An 18,060-nucleotide genomic window follows, 5' to 3' on the forward strand; every position below is an offset into this window, starting at 1 on the left:
GAGAATGGCTGTTTTGTGTTTCAGTAAAAGCTGTGTGGGAATTGTTGGTCTTGTTGGTCTCGTGCTATGGACCACAGCTGTATAAACTATGAATTACTCATCACTGTCAATGCAGGTAGGATTTTCTTTTTTAAATAGCGTTGTTGCAGAGAATTGATATTCAGTAGTAGCACATATGAAGTATAGGCATGGGAATCACTCCACGATACGATATTACCACAACACTTAATTCACGATATGATCTTATTGCAATTTTAAACATTTTGTTTTTGCGATATATTGTGAAATATTACCTTGTTTAAACTGCAAAAACTGTTCATCTCAGAGTTTTCGTTCACATATCTTGAGGTCAGAGGTCAAGGGACCCCATGAAAATGGCCATGGCAGTTTTTCCTCTGCAAGATTTTGCGTAACTTTGGAGCGTTATTTAACGTGACATGGTTGGTACCAATATGATACTAGTCTACTCTAGCGCTATGACTGAGCCTGCTACCTCTGAAAGACAGAATAGCGGCCGAACTGTTAAAAGATTCATATTTAATATAATAAAAGATCGATACTTGACGTCTGTGTATCGATATAATATTGCCCAGCAAAATATCACGATACTATGCTGTATCGATTTTCTTTTTCCCCCACTCCTAATATGAAGACAACATGACCTTATCCACAGTGGAAGGAACAAAGGAAAAATGCATACATTGGACAGTAAGCTACATACAGTGTATTGTTTAGCAGAATTATTTAATGATGAACATATAAACATATTGTGGTATCATTTTACTAATATTCTCTGTGGCATGTACATTATTCGCACATAATCCTACATATTCTATGCTATTGCTGTGATGCAGAGAATATGTAGGAATACCATATGTATATAACAGTGATATTTTAATGGAGCTGGTGGAACATACGATGCATAAAAATAGAAAGAGCACTACAGGAATACTATGGAGTAATTATGTTAATTCTTATTGATGTGTTTGCACAAGAAATAGAAAAGCATTTAGCCAAATTATACACCAAAGATGATTTCTTCATTAGTGTTGTCCATGAAGAGCCTGTTAAAAAAATGCTCAACATTGTTGGAATACTGTAGGTGTGTTACCCGAATTACCTGCTTATTATAGGTATTTCTTTATAGAGCCAACAGACCAAATTACATCAGGATTGCTATATAAATCGTGGAATATTTACATAAGGTCACCTTTTGTGTTTGTAATGTGTGAGGCAACTTTATATCAACTTTTAATTTGAATCACATCTTAGCAATACAGGCAGCGTCCATTCATATTATGGACTAATTTAACCTTGAGTAGTCAGTTGACACAAACAGCAGAGATGTGATATAATCTAGGTTCCCCCTGCCAAATTTGGTTTCTAGACATTGCCATATAGTCTGGAGTAGGCCTAATGCAAAAATAACAATGCAAGCTATAGTATGAGTTATAGAGTATGTATAAAAGCCAATTAGTTACCTCCCATTTGCCTTGTGGTATTGTGTCATAGATAGTATATAATTCTGTTGTCAATGTGGAGTGTAGCTCACTGCTGTCAAGACTCCATTAACCTTAATTTATATTTGATGTGGAACAAGACCTCACCCTGTTGTTCAAACATTCATGAGCTAATATTGAGAATCTAAAATATAACTACAGACGGAGTGTATACACACACACACACACACACACACAATGGGCAAGTAACAGATTTAAAGTCAGAAGAGGCAAAGGTCCACTGCACTTTAAAGCATTTTACTGTATGATCGATTAGTCAACTTTCTCTATATGTTTACTGAGTAAATCAGCTACACATGAGTAAAACCTTATTGTGTATCCCATTGTCACAGAAATAGAGGAGACATCTCTCTTGTGTGTTTTCCATCATAAGGTTGCATCTCTCAGTGACTGGGCCACAGGATGCAGGTCAGTAATCACAGCTGACAGATGAGGGTGTGGTGGTAATGTGGAGCGTCACACACACCCATAGAGAAGAATTGGTTTACAGGTCAAACTATTACAGCACTACAGGGATTTTCCTAAAGCTGAAGCCCTTTGCAGTGTTGCTCGTTCCTGGCGGGGCCTCCATTGTCAGTGCTTCCCAAAGATAACAGAGAATGTGTTTAATGAGGACGACCATCATGGAATATGTTTCCCTCTAATGCCTGGCAATTGCATGTAGGGAATACTTAATCCATGCTTTGGTAGCATCAAAGGGCCTCTCTCGTAAGCACTGTAGGCTTCCTTGTAAACCTATGTATTTATACATTGCAGTGTAAACGCTATCGATGTTCCACATGTTAGCTTCTGATGTTTGACAGTGAAGGTCAAACACACAGGCGTAGTTTGCGTTGGTTCAGGGGGCTCACTGAACCCCATAGATATACATCTTATATATTTTTTTTATAATAACGCAGAAATAATAATTTATTATAATGATGAAGAAAATCAACCTTGATGTGTCTTCTTTACAGAATAAGAAACCAACAAGATAAGAAGATAGATCTGTGGTTTATTTACTTATAGCCTGTTAAATATGCACTTCCGTTATGCGATGTAAACAAACCACGTACCTATCAGCTGTGCGGTCAAGATCAGACTAGAGACGCAGCCACTTAAAAGATGGGTGTGTAGTACTTGCTTTCTTCTGGCGTTTGTGTTTTTTAAACAGAAAACACAGGTTTTATTTACTGAAAATGACATACAATACCGCCAACAGTAGCCTTTGTAAACTTTCAGGCGATCTCCCTCCAGCCAGCTGTTACCTTATTTAGGTGTTTGTAATGAAATGAGGAGGTATCGTACAGATAACTCCTCATTTAACTTCACCATTGTCCGTTGTGGCGCTTTCAATCAGTGCGAGCGACAGGAATAAATAGAAACATGCAATCAAATTGATTTTGTCACCCACGCTTGTAATATGTAGGCTACATGCATCCCGATACATTAAACCTTTCTGCGTTGTATACATCACATTCCCTCTATATTTCTTTTTTGTGAACCCCCAACATTAAAGTTCAAACTGCGTCTATGGTCAAACAGTGCTGTTATGTGGGTGCATGTACAGTGTGAAACAACACTACTTATGACAGTAGATTGTAGGAAACATGCACCAGATGGCTTTGCCAGCAGCCAGGGCTTTATGGTCTCAGCCTGGAAAATAACCATCATCAAGCTGATCTTCAGCTGCCACCCGTTTCTGTTGCAGCAGTTTTGTTTAGCTGCGTAAACAGCTCTCTGCTTGCAGATGTTGAGGTTTCTCTTTGAGTGGCGGTGCCGGTAGTAAGCTGGCTGGCGTACTCAGGGATAATTATGGTTTTCTTATTGGCGGTGGTTGGTGATGGTGGTGGAGGGAAGGGGCTGGGCATACAGATGGGGCCCTACAGCTCTGCAGTTATACAGGATGGAGCGGATCCAGTTATGAAACCTGAAATGGGGATGTGGCTGGCCACACCAACTGGAAACAATGGTCTCTCTCATTGTAGCGCATTCTTTCCACTCTGTTTTTCTTCTCAAAGTTCTTTTCCAAATTATGTGTCTTTTGGAAAAAATCTAACAAAACATTCCTTGAATCTCATCTTTCAGTGTGTATGATTGTACGTTATATATGTTTTATATACTCCAAAAAGTTTTGGCACAAACAAAAATACTGTGGAACTGAGCTGGATAAAAAAAGCTGCGATGATATTTCTGAAAAAAAGCAATAGTTACCACATGTAGAGTTCAGAATTCCTACTGTGACAAGGTTAAACTTTTTATTGAGTTTGTAGAATACAAATTCATTCACACCACAGCGAGTCAAAGGTTCAGAGATGAACAATAAGTTCTGTTGGTTGCTCTTTAAAGAGAAAATCTACTGACTTCAACTTAAACCTGCAGTAGGCAGAATGTTTTTGGCATCATTGGTGGGCGGTGCTTGGCATTTCCTCAACTGATCTCACCATGGCTTCCGGGTCACAAACTTTCTCATTTTACAGCTAAACAGTACACTACAAGATGTTTCTGAAAACATTTGAGGCGAGAAATAGGCATTACAGTAACAGAATATTGATTCATGTTTGATCAGCGCTGCCTAGTTTGACCGTTTGATCGGAGTTTGCGAGTGATTGACAGCTGCTCAGAGATGGCAAGGCTCCGTTTTCCTCCGTTCTGTGAAATCTTGCAGATGCCATTAGGAACACCGGAGGACACAGAGGCACATTCATTTTTTTCAGATTACCTGTCTCATGCACTACTCTCAGGATATAGTGACCGTTTTATAAAAATAACTTTTTTTTAATCATATTTGCTCCAATTCTACCTACTGCTGCTTTAACAGTCTGCAGTAAAATCATCTTACTTGTCAGGCTTGTATTGTATCTGTCACAGAAGAGAGGATTCTCCTTGAAGAAGTTGTTGTTTATTACTTTGCGATGCCTTTTGCTTCCAAATAATGTTAAATCATTTTTTTCTTTTTAACCATAACTGGTTTCATTGAATAAGACAAGCCTCTTCTGAGCCTAATCTAATTTTCTTTTTATGACTACGCTGACATTATGTTAAGGATGACTCGGGTGACTGATGGACAACAGTTTTCCTTTGTGAGTGTGCAGGTGTTTTCAAACCCAAATGGCATATGAGAAGGAAATGGCATAGACTAATTCAATGAATGCTATTTCAATATTGGATTTGCCCCATGGCTGATATGTTTAGATCTAAATTCTATGTATTTTTAAATCAATAAACTCCTCTTTGGACTGCTGTTTGCGTCAAGCAGCAAAATTGATGGTTTCACTTGTGGCAGTGCGAATCGGTTCCAGTTTGTGGAAGTGAATGTGAAACACTTGAGGAGTGACGACCAGCTTCCGAGCACGTGGTGCTCTTGCTTGCACTTCCTGTATTTATTATAAGCAATGGCATTTGCAGCTTGAATCAGTGCTGAGATAGCATCCTGTTAATATTGTTAGGTTTCAGCAGCTCCTTCTGGTGAATGTGGCTAATTCAATACCAGAAGACAGTACTGGGAGGAGAGGAGGGGAGATGGGGGAAGGACAGAAGGCCTAATCTAATCTCCCCCGTGCATTGCAATACATACATCAGTCATCTGTTTATTGAAAGGCTATGTGTATAGGCAAGAGTACGTAGCCCAACCAATCTCCCAACCCAATTCTAACTGGGATAGAATTTGTCCCATGTACATACTGAAAATAACACAGGCTAATTTAGTCTTGTTAAGTCACTGTTTATATCATGGCAAATATTAATATTTGTAATATAATATGCCTTAGTTAAATCATCAAAAAAGATGGCTGTCTTTTATGAGTCTAGTGTTGTCTATAAAATATACCAAATGTATTTTTAAAATATGCCAAAATGTATCAAAGAATGTTTTAAAGTTGCGGGATGCACCTCAAACATCGTAACAACAACCATTTTCCAAATCAACCCACGCCTTTTTGGACTAATGAATTTTGTTTTCTTTTTCCAAGCACTCATTGGTCTTGTTTACAAGAACAGCTCCCATCCAAATGACCAGTAAATCTAAATCTAAAATCTAAAATTGTTAAAAATAAAGAATTTACTCTGTTGGAGATGAATTCCTCAAAAGTACGCTAACCCAAAAAAGGGTTGCCCTCTATAACCCCTTAACCTTTGTAACACTGGAATTTAAGGTCACATCTAGTAGTTTCCCAATCTGCATTTACAATAAACTAAATCATTAAAGATATCAGTTACAGCTATTTGAAATACATGATAAAGGTCCTAAAAGTTGTTAATAACTTGGTGCCGACTGACTTTGCTGACTTTAGAAAGAAGGGCTGTCAAGGTGCCCTGTTATATCCCGGGTATACGATCCCGGGGTATAAACTGGGTTGAATGATGCGTTGGATATTTCCTGTCTTGGTGACTATGACAATTAACTATGGACAGAACAGTCCTTTAATGATATTGACATTTAACCAACCAAATAAAGTATATAGACAAAGAGAGAGGGAACAAGAGAACCCACATGTGGGTGAGCGAGACGGCACGTACGTAGAGTATTGATACTGAAATGAACTATATTTGGTAAGTAGCCTATTTAATTAAGTCTGTGTCTTGTATGGTTTTGCATAGAAGTGCTGCTATGAAAGTACACTGCAGAATGGAGTCTTTTCTAACGGTGACAACCCGAAATTAACTTGTCTTATATGAATGGGTTAAATGTGCATTGTACTCTAGTTCAGCATACGCACGTCGACCATATGAAAGGATTATTAAGACACCAAAAGGCACATTTCAATGTTTTTTTGACATGAGTGCTGGACCGAAGCCAGCTCTACAGCTGATGTCCACAAGCCTGGTTCCTTTGGTCTAGCTGACCTTTACCCGCATCGCCTTTAACCCCGGATCTGTGGAGCATGGGCTGAGAAATGTGGTTCGCTGTTTTTTCTTTTACTGAGGTCACTCTTTGTCCCTTTTTTTTGTCCAATCTCATTGAATGCCAACACAAAGACGGCCATAAAAGCAGAGTGATTTGCTCAGGAGAGAGACCTGCCTGTTTGCTCTCCATGAAAAGGCTTTGTATTGGGTGTAGATTTGGTGAAGATCTGACCCGATCTTTTAGATAAGATTGGTTTATTACCCATGTGATTACTTGGCATAAAGAAAAAGGATTGATCGTTCCCAGGCAGCATTCTACCAGAACATTTCCAGAGTAAAGTGACTCAAATGAGGAACTTTCCATGCTTTGTTGAAATTAAAATCTCCTGGCCTTGAATCAGTCTCAGGTGGGAGGAAAATTCAAATTAATTTATGATGAATAATAACCTTCCAAACAGAAAGTCAGCACTTCAACCTCAGTCAATGTTTCATTTCAAATCTAATATGCTAAAGTACTGAGCCAAAACAATACCAAATGCGTCAATATGCAAATACTTCGGGACTGCATTGTATCTAGCTGCTTGACAGATCTGCTTTGCTTCCTGTTAGGCATCTCTGGCATTGTCTGGTGTTTTTTAGGCTGCCCAGCAGATACCCACTCCTGCTTTGTTTCCTGGGAGGCTAAGCATGTCACTCTGCTGCCCAACAGACTGCTTGTACGTGCACCAGGGCTACCACTGATTAATATAATGTAAATAGCAATTGTGACCAAAAGGTTCCATGTATAGTAGATTCATGATGCATAAAAATCAACAGTGCCCATGTCCAGTACACGTTTTATATTGTCATGTCTTTGTTGGATCACTGGGATAAATGTGAATAGAAAGAGTATGCAGGAATATTGACTTAAGCCTTAAAAGCTTCCAGTAATCAGGATTTTGGTGCGTATTTATTATGGTGACTCAATAACCAGTACCAGATTGTTGCAGTGTGCGCTGCAAAACCACCATAGAAATGAAGGCTTAGTATAAACTGATGCCAAAATAATAAAAAATAAAAAGGAGCTCACAGATTGCCACGTTTAATGGCTCATTTAATGCACTAATGTCTTTAAAATACCAAGAAAAGTAGCTTTCTGTAATTTATTAGTCTCCCCAGTGTAGGCCTTTTTAATGAAATCCCACCCAGCTTGGTCTCCACGCTTATCATTGTCACGCTGTCGTTTTTCTTAAGCTGTCTACACAACACGCACACAGACACACACACACACAGCTCCCGGTCTCTTTTCTTTGACACTAGGGTCTGTGCGTTCCTGCGTCTCAACAGTGACGTTAGTTGGTTTTTGTACTGCTGCCGTTCCAGGATTCAGTGACGCCAGTTTACAAGGCTGCTATTTGATTCCCTCAATTGCCAAGCTCTCATAGTAAAAGACCTGGCAGTCAATGCAGCACAGTTTCAGCTATTCATCCGAGCTTGCTGAGAGACTCGTCTCTATTGAAGCGTACATCCCTCCCTGTCTATTCTCCTAGCTCAGCGCTACGGCACAACCGCAGGTCTGATGGTGCTGCTTTTTTTGCCATGGTAACTTTAGAGTCGGAGCATAAAAAGCCCCGTCAGGGCCAGGAGCTTTCACATCTGGTAAATGAGAGTTCTTGCAGTGTCAAATTGCTGTCTAAAGCCTCGACAAACCCTTTAAATGCTGAAGTCCCTGGGTCATCTGACCTGGATCATTGATTTAAGAGCATTTTATTTATCTTTTCACTTCTTTTCCTTGTTGTTTTCAGTCATTGAGGAAACTACGTTATAGACTCGGTCGAAAGCTTTTAGTACATGGCTGAACCCTGTATGGTCATGTGCTAAATTGTGGCCACATTGTTACAGGGATAGTCAGCCGTAGTGAACTGAAACCTACACTGTACATTTACTACATCTTGACAACTTCACTGCTAATTTCTTCTCTGCTCCGATCGCCAACACCTGTCTGCTCTGAGCGCATCCACCATGACTCTCTCTCGTTCGACCACACTACGCACTGAGCTATTCCTTAAAGCAGCTATATGATACTCCATAACATGCATCAAACTGTGTCAACAACCCACAAATATAGGATTGAAACACTATATTTTAAACGCATATACAGGAAAATATAAATGGCACCAAAAATTGCAATATTTTAGAGCTCCCCCTAAATTTCTCAAATGATGCAAGGATTTTTGCAACTATGTACCTGCTGCAAGCGGGGTTTTTCAGACATGACTACCACAAAATGAGCATAACCTTTAAATGCTTTAAAAGCAGGAGATCTTAGAAATCTACATTTGAGTAAATATTTTGCCAGCCGCATCAAATTGCTTACTGGATATTCAACCTTTTAAGCTTTGTGTCATTAGAATACATTTATTGTTCTAAATATTTGACTTCTTTCTTTACAGGGATTGTATAAAAGCGATAAAGTATCTCCATGAATATATGATACAAGTTTACAGTTACAGGTAATTACAATTCCTCCCCGGCATTGAGGAGTTAGTGTGTTTAGTCTATGACGTTCTTTCGGTAACACTCGTTGACTTCTTGCTTCTTCACTGAATATTCTGTTCGTACACCCCCCTGGCGTTTCGGAGAATACTGCGATGAACAACACGTTGAGCATAAACGCCTTTGTGTGTGCTGTGCATCTGTCGAGGTCCGTGCCACGACGTCTCACGCGGGTATAAACAAGGCTTAAAAAACACTTTGCGCAGCAGCAACAACCGCATTCGTATTGAGGAGGTGAATTAGATGGTTGATCGTGGAGGTAAAGATGTCGCCAGCGGAAACACTGTCGCGCCTATTCATTTTGAAAGAGCAACGGTCAATACGGAAACTCCAACTCTACCTACCAGTGGTGTAACTTCCTCATTCACTTTGACTAATGATGCAACTTCATCACTCACTCACTCACTCTGGCATATTGGCCGTGGTCCACAATTGCACTTCAGCTTGTTTCCTGGTCATGTTCAGTCTTGTCACTGACTGGTTGATCACTGTGCCAGGCAATTTCTAAGAAATAATACCAGACATTTGTTCATAAATGAATATTGGAGCACGGATTACAGGAAAAACGGCCACATGAGAGCATCACACTGAAAGAAACAGCTGATGGTTCCTGTTTTACTTATTTTTTCTTCTTTGTATAGTTTCTTCTAAGTAGGGAGGTAGATCAGCAGATCGAAAGGAGAAGTGCCATCCTGTGGTCCATTGAAAAGTATTCGAAGGTCTACTGTAGGGATGATAACAGTTCCGTTGTTCCCTCTCCGATGCATACTGTCTGGACCGTTGTGGTTTTATTTGCTCTGTGTGCCTAAGCTTGACTGTCTGTTTTATATTTTTCTGTGCTGCATACAGTCGTTCCCAGGTTTAAGATCAAGACATGGCATTTAGTAGGTATGTGGAGTAAATGATTCCCCCAGTGTAAACAGCCAGTAAACATCTACTCATGGTTCCCCAGCTGGTTCTTATTGATGCAGGAGGAGGACACGATCCTTCACCACTGCTATGTGCTTTTGTGTTACCTCCCTGCTCTCCCTCGTGCTTTTACTGCCCTCAGACTGCCGGTGCTGTATTATCTGAGGCTGGGGAGAGCCGGCTGGAGTTAAAAGTGGTTGTAAACTCATGACACTGCTTACTGTGTGCGACGCATTTTATCACTACAAGATGGAAGCACTGCGGCTGATTTTTCACTCGCACACGACGCAACAGGTGTGTGTGTGTCTTGCCCTTTTTTTTGCCCTGCTTTTCTCTTTTTATGGCACATAGCATCTGTCGCAGTTGCTATGTGAGGGACAAACATGAAGCAGTGCCTTACACACACCAGGACACAGCAGTGATATTAGCAACTGGAGGAAATGAGGTTTCTATTGACAGCGGTGCGAAGTTCACATTGTTTCTATTGAGCTTCAAGCCAGTGTCTCCTCCTCGCGCCCAAATGAATATATGTAGCTCTTATTAGTGAGAGCTGGATAGTTGCATGCAAATTCACCCCTTTCTAGTTTTTGAGCAATATAATGAAACAGATTTTAAAATCTCTGCATTTTCAGAGGAATTGCAGTAGGATTTATTTATCAACATAATGCAGCCCTTACCTCAGCTCCACTGCCTCTCCTCTCACACTGTGGTGTCTACGGATTGTATTTTGTGATCATCAGTTGCTTCTTGCAGCTCCGTTATTTGAAGAGATATCCACATTGTGTGTTTTAACTGAGCCTTTGTGGCATCTTCTCTTAGACTCGGTAGTGTAAATACAAAACAGTCCCTCACTCTGCAAGCAGACGACGTATTGTTCTTCGATAAAAAAGAGGATAAATGCTACATATTGCATGCGTTAGTGTCACCACAGATGCTCAGATTGTTGTGAAATGGATCATCCTTCAATTTATTTATCCCTCAATGATGCATACAGTTGTGGATTGTGTATATTCACACACAAAGATACAAGTCCACTTCTCTTTGGTTTGCCTGTTGTCTCATTTTATCACTGTAATCTTGGCTGTGGGTCCATCTTGTTTGTTAGTTCAGCTGGGGGAGAATAAAGTGGTTTGTGGCTGTATAGAAGTTCATTCCACAACGTCGTATTGTTTAGTAAATGGCTCCAAAGCCACTGCTCTCATTAGCAGTGTGGCCCATCATTACGGCTGCTTTCTATGAAAGTTCTTCTGGCCAAACTGAGCCAGGACCCTGGGGTAAACAGAGACAGGGCTTTCCAGGTTGTGGAAATCGCAGAGTTCAGGTATGAATAATCATGTGCTCATCGAGGGATCCGGATATTTATGTCTCACTCTCCCAGTATTCCCAGTGAGTCACATGTAGTGCCTGATTACAACCTGCCCTTTTCACATGTTACAGCCTGGTTCATTTTCAAATCAGTTGAGCCATATTTTTTCTTGTATATGCCCACGAAAAAAATATATTTTTTGTTAGTCTTGGACAATGTTTGTTTTGTGTGTGTGCCACCAAACCTTTAGTAAAATAATTTCCTTTTTTCTCCCTGTCCTCTCCCCTCCTTCCATGTGCCTCTAAGGAGCGGAGCTGCCAACCTCACCACTCCATTACATCCCGAAACCTGGTGGGATCACTGATGACCTTTGTTGCTGCCCTCACCGGCTCCTGTTTTCCTCCTGCTCTTCCTCCTTATCCCTCTCCTCCCCTTTCTTAAACTCCCCTCCCCTCCTCCTCCTCCTCCTCCTCCGTGTCTCCCGGCCCCAGGCTTATTACTCAAACCCACTGCAGGGAGCAACACAGTAGCTGGCAAAGGATGAAGCGGGTCTGCCTGCCAACGCCAGTCAGAGGATAGAAGACACAAAGGGACCAGCGAAGGGGAGAGAGACAGAGAGAGACAGAGAGGACGACTAGTGGAGAGAGTTACAACGGAGCTGTGAGACAAGCAACAACAACATTCAAGATGCCACACCGAAGGAAAAACACAAGTTTCACTTGAGCGTCATGAGCTAGCAAGGGGCCCCTAACAGATCTAGAACTGTGGACTTCTTAACAAACTTCTGGCTCACACACACACAAAAGTTGTGGAGACACACTCTCCTGCTATCTGGGGCTCCTTGTTAACACCTGATATGCCTATGTAAGGAGTGAGAGCCATGCCAGCCAAGGGGAAGTACCTGTTGAACGACCAGGAGCTGAAAAATGAGGCACTATACCGCAAATTCTCTTGCATCAGCCAAGAGAAGCCGCTGGTGCTCCTGCTGGGCCTCTCCATGCTCTCCTGTGTAATCCTCCTCATCCTCTTCTTTGCCCTTCGACTGGTGAGTCTTCACATCTATATGTTTGTTAAAAACTGATAGAATTTTTGCTCTGTTTGCAGATTTCATGTTGGTCATGGAGAGAGTTGAATATCCCAGAGTATTTTAGGTTATTGATCATACTAGTGCAGAGCCTGTTCAAAACGTGCCTGTTGCTTCGCCTCGAGTATAGCTACCTTGAGCTTTCTCGAGAGCCGCTCATCCAAACAACTTCACACTCGACACTGTGCTCCATCGGGTCTTGAGCAATACACCTGCCACGACATCGTTGCATCCCCTAGTAGGGATGTGACGGTGAGGAAAGTTTCCCACCAGTTAATAAACTCATGACAACACAGGTGTTACCGATTACAGACATTTTCAAGGAAAGATGATGCTCAATATCTGTAGAGCGCTTGCTTTGATCTCTAACGTCGGGTGGCTGTGTGTCTGGCCTCTCCGGTTGAGCTTTCGCTGCGGGGCAACAGATTTCCACTCTGCGCCACACACACCGGCTGTGACCGCTCCGTCCTCTGCATGGCAAATGCCTCATCAACATTATGGTTCCCTTATAGCTTTGGGTTTTAATACGAAATATTGCCAAATAGGCGCTTTTGCTTTTCGCTTTTTACAACCAAATCCTCTGCCATCGTCTTGTCTGTCAACTCCCTCTCGTCCCGTGTGTGTAAAGTCTGACTCCTGCTACTCTGTGCTGAGACTCTGTATGGAGCAGATACTTTCACTCTCAGTCTGTAGCGCCCGTCGTCCAACTATGTGTTGATAACACGACGCTGATACGGGAAAATGAACTAAATGGGTTTTATTTCTATAAAGATGCTCATCCGTCATCAGACCGATAGCCGATGGGTTCAGAGATTGTTCGAACATCGACGAAGAGCTAGCTGTTCGGCGGTGTAACAGTTAATAGGGACACCCCCCTCTCAATACCCTACACAGTTTGTAACTAACCCACTACTAACAAATATGTCCCATAGATCTCAAGAGCTTGCACTCGACATTGCACTTCCTTGGGTCCTCAGCAATACATCTGCCAAGTGTGAAGTCGGTCTGATGAACGGTTGAGAAAATCAAAGGACAGGCAGACAGAGACTCCTTCCATTTTAATTAGATGTAAATGTTTGAGTGCCTTAATTTTAGTTGAGTTATTTGCATTTGCCAGTTATGTTAGTATTTTTGTGCCCTTGCAGTGCACATGGTGCAAGGGTGGAGAGGAATGTCACAACAAGATGATAGCTGGCGCAAGGCAGAGTGTTGACATTTAATACAAACTGAGTTGTCAACCGTTTTCAACAAATGGCTTAACACATGTTAAACCATAAAACTACTGTTGAACTCACCAACGCTCTCCTCTAAAGGAGTTTTTCAACTCTCTAGTCTCTGCTGTCTAAAAAACGTCCTCTCTGTCCTGCTGTTATTCCAGACATGTCTGAGCGAGCCGCGACCCCATGACTCACCTCTTCTGTCGAACCATGACGTTTACCTGTGTCTCTAGGGCTTATGGGAAATTGTGTTTGTTAAAGGCTGCTAAAAAACATAAATATTGAATTAACACCAATATTAGATAACTACCGTTCTTATCTAAAAACATATGAAGCAAGCCACACAACATACTGTTCCACGGCTGTTCTTTTAGTAATTAGAGTAAATGTCAATGGGATTGTGCATTAGGTTTTCTTACTTCTGCAACAGCACCTATAAGCTCCGGTTTCACTTCGGCTCTCTATAGAGGTGTTAACTGAATCATAAGTTTTAGCATTAAGGTCATAGTTAGTGATGGTGTTTTTTCCTGGGCTGCATTATATTGAGAGATGCTTCTAATTCTTATTCATTCATTATGAAAAAAGTATGGAAATTATAAATTGAATATTGTTATAGATGTATCAAGATTAGGGCTGTCAATCGATTAAAATATTTAATTGTGATTAATCGCAAATGAATCACACATGATTTTTATGAATAAATATGCTTGCGTTATGCAAATGTATGTATATATTTATTATTGGAAATCAATTAACAACACAAAAAATGACAAATATTGTCCAGAAACCCTCACAGGTACTGCATTTAGCATAAAAAATATGCTCAAATCATAACATGGCAAACTCAAGCCCAACAGACAACAACAGCTGTCAGTGTGTCAGTGGGCTGACTTCACTCTGATTTGCACCAAACTGCATGGGATTATCATAAAGTGGGCATGTCTGTAAAGGGGAGACCATAGAACCCATTTTTATTCACATATCTTGAGGTCAGAGGTCAAGGGACCCCTTTGAAAATGGCCATGCCAGTTTTTCCTCGCCAAAATTTAGCTCAAGTTTGCAGCGTTAATTAGCCTCCTTCACGACCAGCTAGTATGACATGACATTCCTTAGGCCAGTATCTTCACTCTAGCTTTGAAACTGAACTACAACCTAAAAATCGCAAGTTGCTTTAATGCGTTATCGCGTTAACTTTGACAGCCTTAATCATTGAGCTTTGCAAATTATTTTAGAGACTCACAGCCCTGTAGCATTTTCTATCGCTTTGATGGTGCAGAGAGGATTCAATGAGTTGGACAGTGTGTGGGGACTAATGTGGCACATTAGCACAGCAGCAGTAGCCTAATGTTTAGAGAAGCAGGATGTGACTGGATGGTCAGTTTAAATCTCTAGGGTTGACTGTTTAAATGTGACAAATGAAAAACTCCCTCCTCTGCCTCAGCAACTACTTAAATAAAGCACTTACCTCCCCTTCACTACCACAGTGCAGCTGTCCAGAAGCGTGAATGAGTGAGTGATTGCGTAACTGTTTGAATGTGAAGGAGGACATCGCTGAAATAGACATGAAAATAGGATGCATTTTTCAGTTGCTTTCCCTAGATTTGAAAAGGGGACAGGTTAGAAATGCATCTATTAAACCACATCAGGGATGTGTTTGATAATGCTGATGATATTTCTCAGTCAGGAAATTGTCTTGCCTTTCTCCACAGAGAGGTCAGGGGGTCAGGGTGAGCTACCGAGCAGCAGCCCGGGAGCTGCTTTAGTTCTGCTCAGAAATAGTTCAACAGAAGATATGCCTGCTGACACGAGGTCTATTCACTTAGGCACAGTCTTCCTGCTAAGTACACTAAAATTCTGCGTTTAAAAGCTTCATAGTGTTTGTTTGAAGAGTGAATTAAGACATCAAATTTGTGGTTAAAACAACGTAGCTGTCAAAGTGTTGACAGTGTAATTGTTCTTCTGACTGTGACAGGAAAAGGCAGGTATTCATTGACTTTGGCGTCACGCTGTTGATTTTGGCATGATGGCAGGTAGCGTAGCAGTCGGTCAGTCCAGCGGTTCATAAAGTGAACTGACAGCTCGTGTCCCCGCACCGGAGATTAAATTACTTTCCACTGTTGGAAAAACACATCTTAACCTTCCCTCTATTGTGTTGCTGTTGACTATCTGGCACGCTCCCTTTCTCTCGTCATTGTACTTGTACATAAAGATCTTCCAGTTACACAGAGTCTGGCTCCATCCCTCATGTATGTACACACGTGTTTGCTCACGCATTGATTTAGTCTCCTTGCTCAAACATACAAACACACAATTTATAGATATATAAATAGATTTTTTTTTTAATAGTAATAAAATTGTATAAGTCCCAAAATAGTCCATGAAATAAGGAATAATTCCACAACATTATTCAATATTCATATTCAATAATAATAATTATTAGTTATTCTTAGATCGCTGTTTGTTATGTATAGAGGTGCGTGTGTGTACAGTAGTGCGGCAGCGGCACAATCTCACCGAAGCTTCAAAGCCCAAAACATGGTATTCGGGACAGCCCTCCTCATCCATCCCTGGACATACCATCACTCACTCCTTCTATTCCTTTTCTTTCTCCTCTTAGCTGTCTTCCCGCACACACACAGTTGCCAGGGGTACAGAAGAGTTGAGAGAAAATGTTAGGATGGAGCTTGTATAATGCTGTTGTTAAATGCAAAGGAGGGGCAGGGTTGCCTGTTAAGGGGTGGCTACCGGTGTCAAAAAGTCACTGTCAACTTATATAACTCCTCTCCAGTCGACATCGGATGAAGAGCGATGCTGAGAGGAAAAACTGGCTGAGCCGACGTTCCAAGTGCCACTCGTGGCACCAGTCTCAGGCCCTGATTGGATGGAGAGATAAACAGCCTGTTGTCTGGGTTCTTAAAAAAACTATATCCAAATACAATGGGTCTATATGTTTTGTAAGAGCTGTGAGAGTTTGTGGAGTGCGTGTTACATTATTCAGTTCCTCAATACAAGGCTATCGTTTTGTCATTTCACACTTTTTCATTTTTCATCCTTGACCCGTGCCTTTGTTGTCTATAAATGCTTAAAGTCATGATGATCTGGTAGTTGAGGCATTCTTCACCTTTGAGCTTATTTTAAGATACACACTTTATTTTTCACTTGTCTGTTTAGTCATAAATAACAGAAATACAGTGTTTAAAGCTGTCAGGAATTTGCCCTGGTGACATTACTGCAGGAATATATCATACTGGCAGAAACGGTACAGGAACAACAGGACCATTTGCACATTTAGTGTGAAGGAACAATATTACAATATTATTGTTTATCTACATAAATAAAGTGTTCTAACAGTAAGAACCTGCTGATACTGTGTAATGAAAAGTATGCAAATACTACAGAAGAGAGCATATCTGGCTTCATTTGAGCGTTTAGTCCTTGGTGTGCCATTGTAGCGTTCACATGATTGTTGCTCCTATTCATATAGAATAATTGTTCTTTTTTCCGCTCACAAAAAGACTTGCAGCTACATAGGGAGTAGAAAGTGCTTTAGTTGAAATCTGGCCTTTTCCAATGCTGCCATGGTAACCAGAAAGCTCAACATACAATGCAGAGATGGCCTTCTCTGAGCAGAGATCTATTAACACTGACTTTGTGCATCTGTCTCACTCTTGAACTCTCTTTTAACCCCTTGTTGTCCCTCGTGCTCTCCCTCCGACACCCACTCTCTCTCTCTCTCTCTCTCCCACTTACACCAAGACAGTCTCACACGTGTGTAGGCTTGTTGCTTTCATGCATGCATTTACTTGCCCAACACACACATACAGATATGAACACAAACATACAAACATGCTTCTACGCACACACCTGCGCACAAAATGCACTTTTTTCCCTCGCCGTGCTTGCTTCTCACTGTACAGTAACTCAGTCAAGAAGAAGGTGGCCTGGAGCAAACGGGACAGGATGCAGAGGCAGATTTTATGGAAAAACTCCTACATAAGCCTCAATGCTGATGGATATCAAGGATATCAGGAACATCTTATAACTGTCTAAAACCTCAGGTTTACTTTCAGGGTACAGTCGGATATACAAGCAATACAATACTGATTAAAAAAGATAAGCATTTCATTTATTTGACAGTAGATTCTAATGTTTATACAGAGGGGTGGACAAAATAACAGACTTGCCATACAAATAGCATACAAACATACAATAGCCCTGCATTATGCCAATTTGGTGAAACCCCTAATGTTTGTTTTTTGTTGAGACTTGTAAAGGTGTTGATTAAAGAATTAAAATGGTCTTGTTTGAGGTTGTAGCTTAAAGTGTTGTTAATATCCTGTAAACTATTTCAGTCAGTGTTGGTTTCAGTATTTGTGACTGATTTACCTGCACCTCTCATCGTCCCTCTGCAAGTTGCCCAATGTAGTCCATCCATCCATCCATCCATCTTCAACCGCTTATCCGGGATCGGGTCGCGGGGGCAACAGCTCCAGCAGGGGACCCCAAACTTCCCTTTCCCGGGCCACATTAACCAGCTCTGACTGGGGGATCCCGAGGCGTTCCCAGGCCAGAGTAGAGATATAATCTCTCCACCTAGTCCTGGGTCTTCCCTGTGGTCTCCTCCCAGCTGGTCGTGCCTGGAACACCTCCCAAGGGAGGCGCCCA

At 41.2% G+C, this 18,060-nt stretch overlaps 1 protein-coding gene across 7 annotated transcripts in view; it reads left to right on the top strand.

Annotated features, from left to right (window-relative positions):
• The window catches only part of adcy7 (adenylate cyclase 7), a 63,912-nt gene that overhangs the window by 18,148 nt on the left and 27,704 nt on the right, over positions 1-18,060 (top strand). For 5 of the 7 annotated variants that reach the window (XM_074609883.1, XM_074609927.1, XM_074609893.1 and 2 more), the window contains one exon: positions 11,401-12,139. In XM_074609883.1, coding sequence (XP_074465984.1) covers positions 11,975-12,139 — 165 coding nt within the window. In that variant the 5' untranslated portion in view covers positions 11,401-11,974. Of the gene's footprint in view, positions 1-1,852; positions 1,929-11,400; positions 12,140-18,060 lie in introns of all 7 variants that reach the window. The other 2 variants (XM_074609901.1, XM_074609918.1) reach the window with 2 other exon arrangements.

Source organism: Sebastes fasciatus, chromosome 2 (assembly GCF_043250625.1).
Source record: "Sebastes fasciatus isolate fSebFas1 chromosome 2, fSebFas1.pri, whole genome shotgun sequence".
NCBI classification, from domain to species: Eukaryota; Metazoa; Chordata; class Actinopteri; order Perciformes; family Sebastidae; genus Sebastes; species Sebastes fasciatus.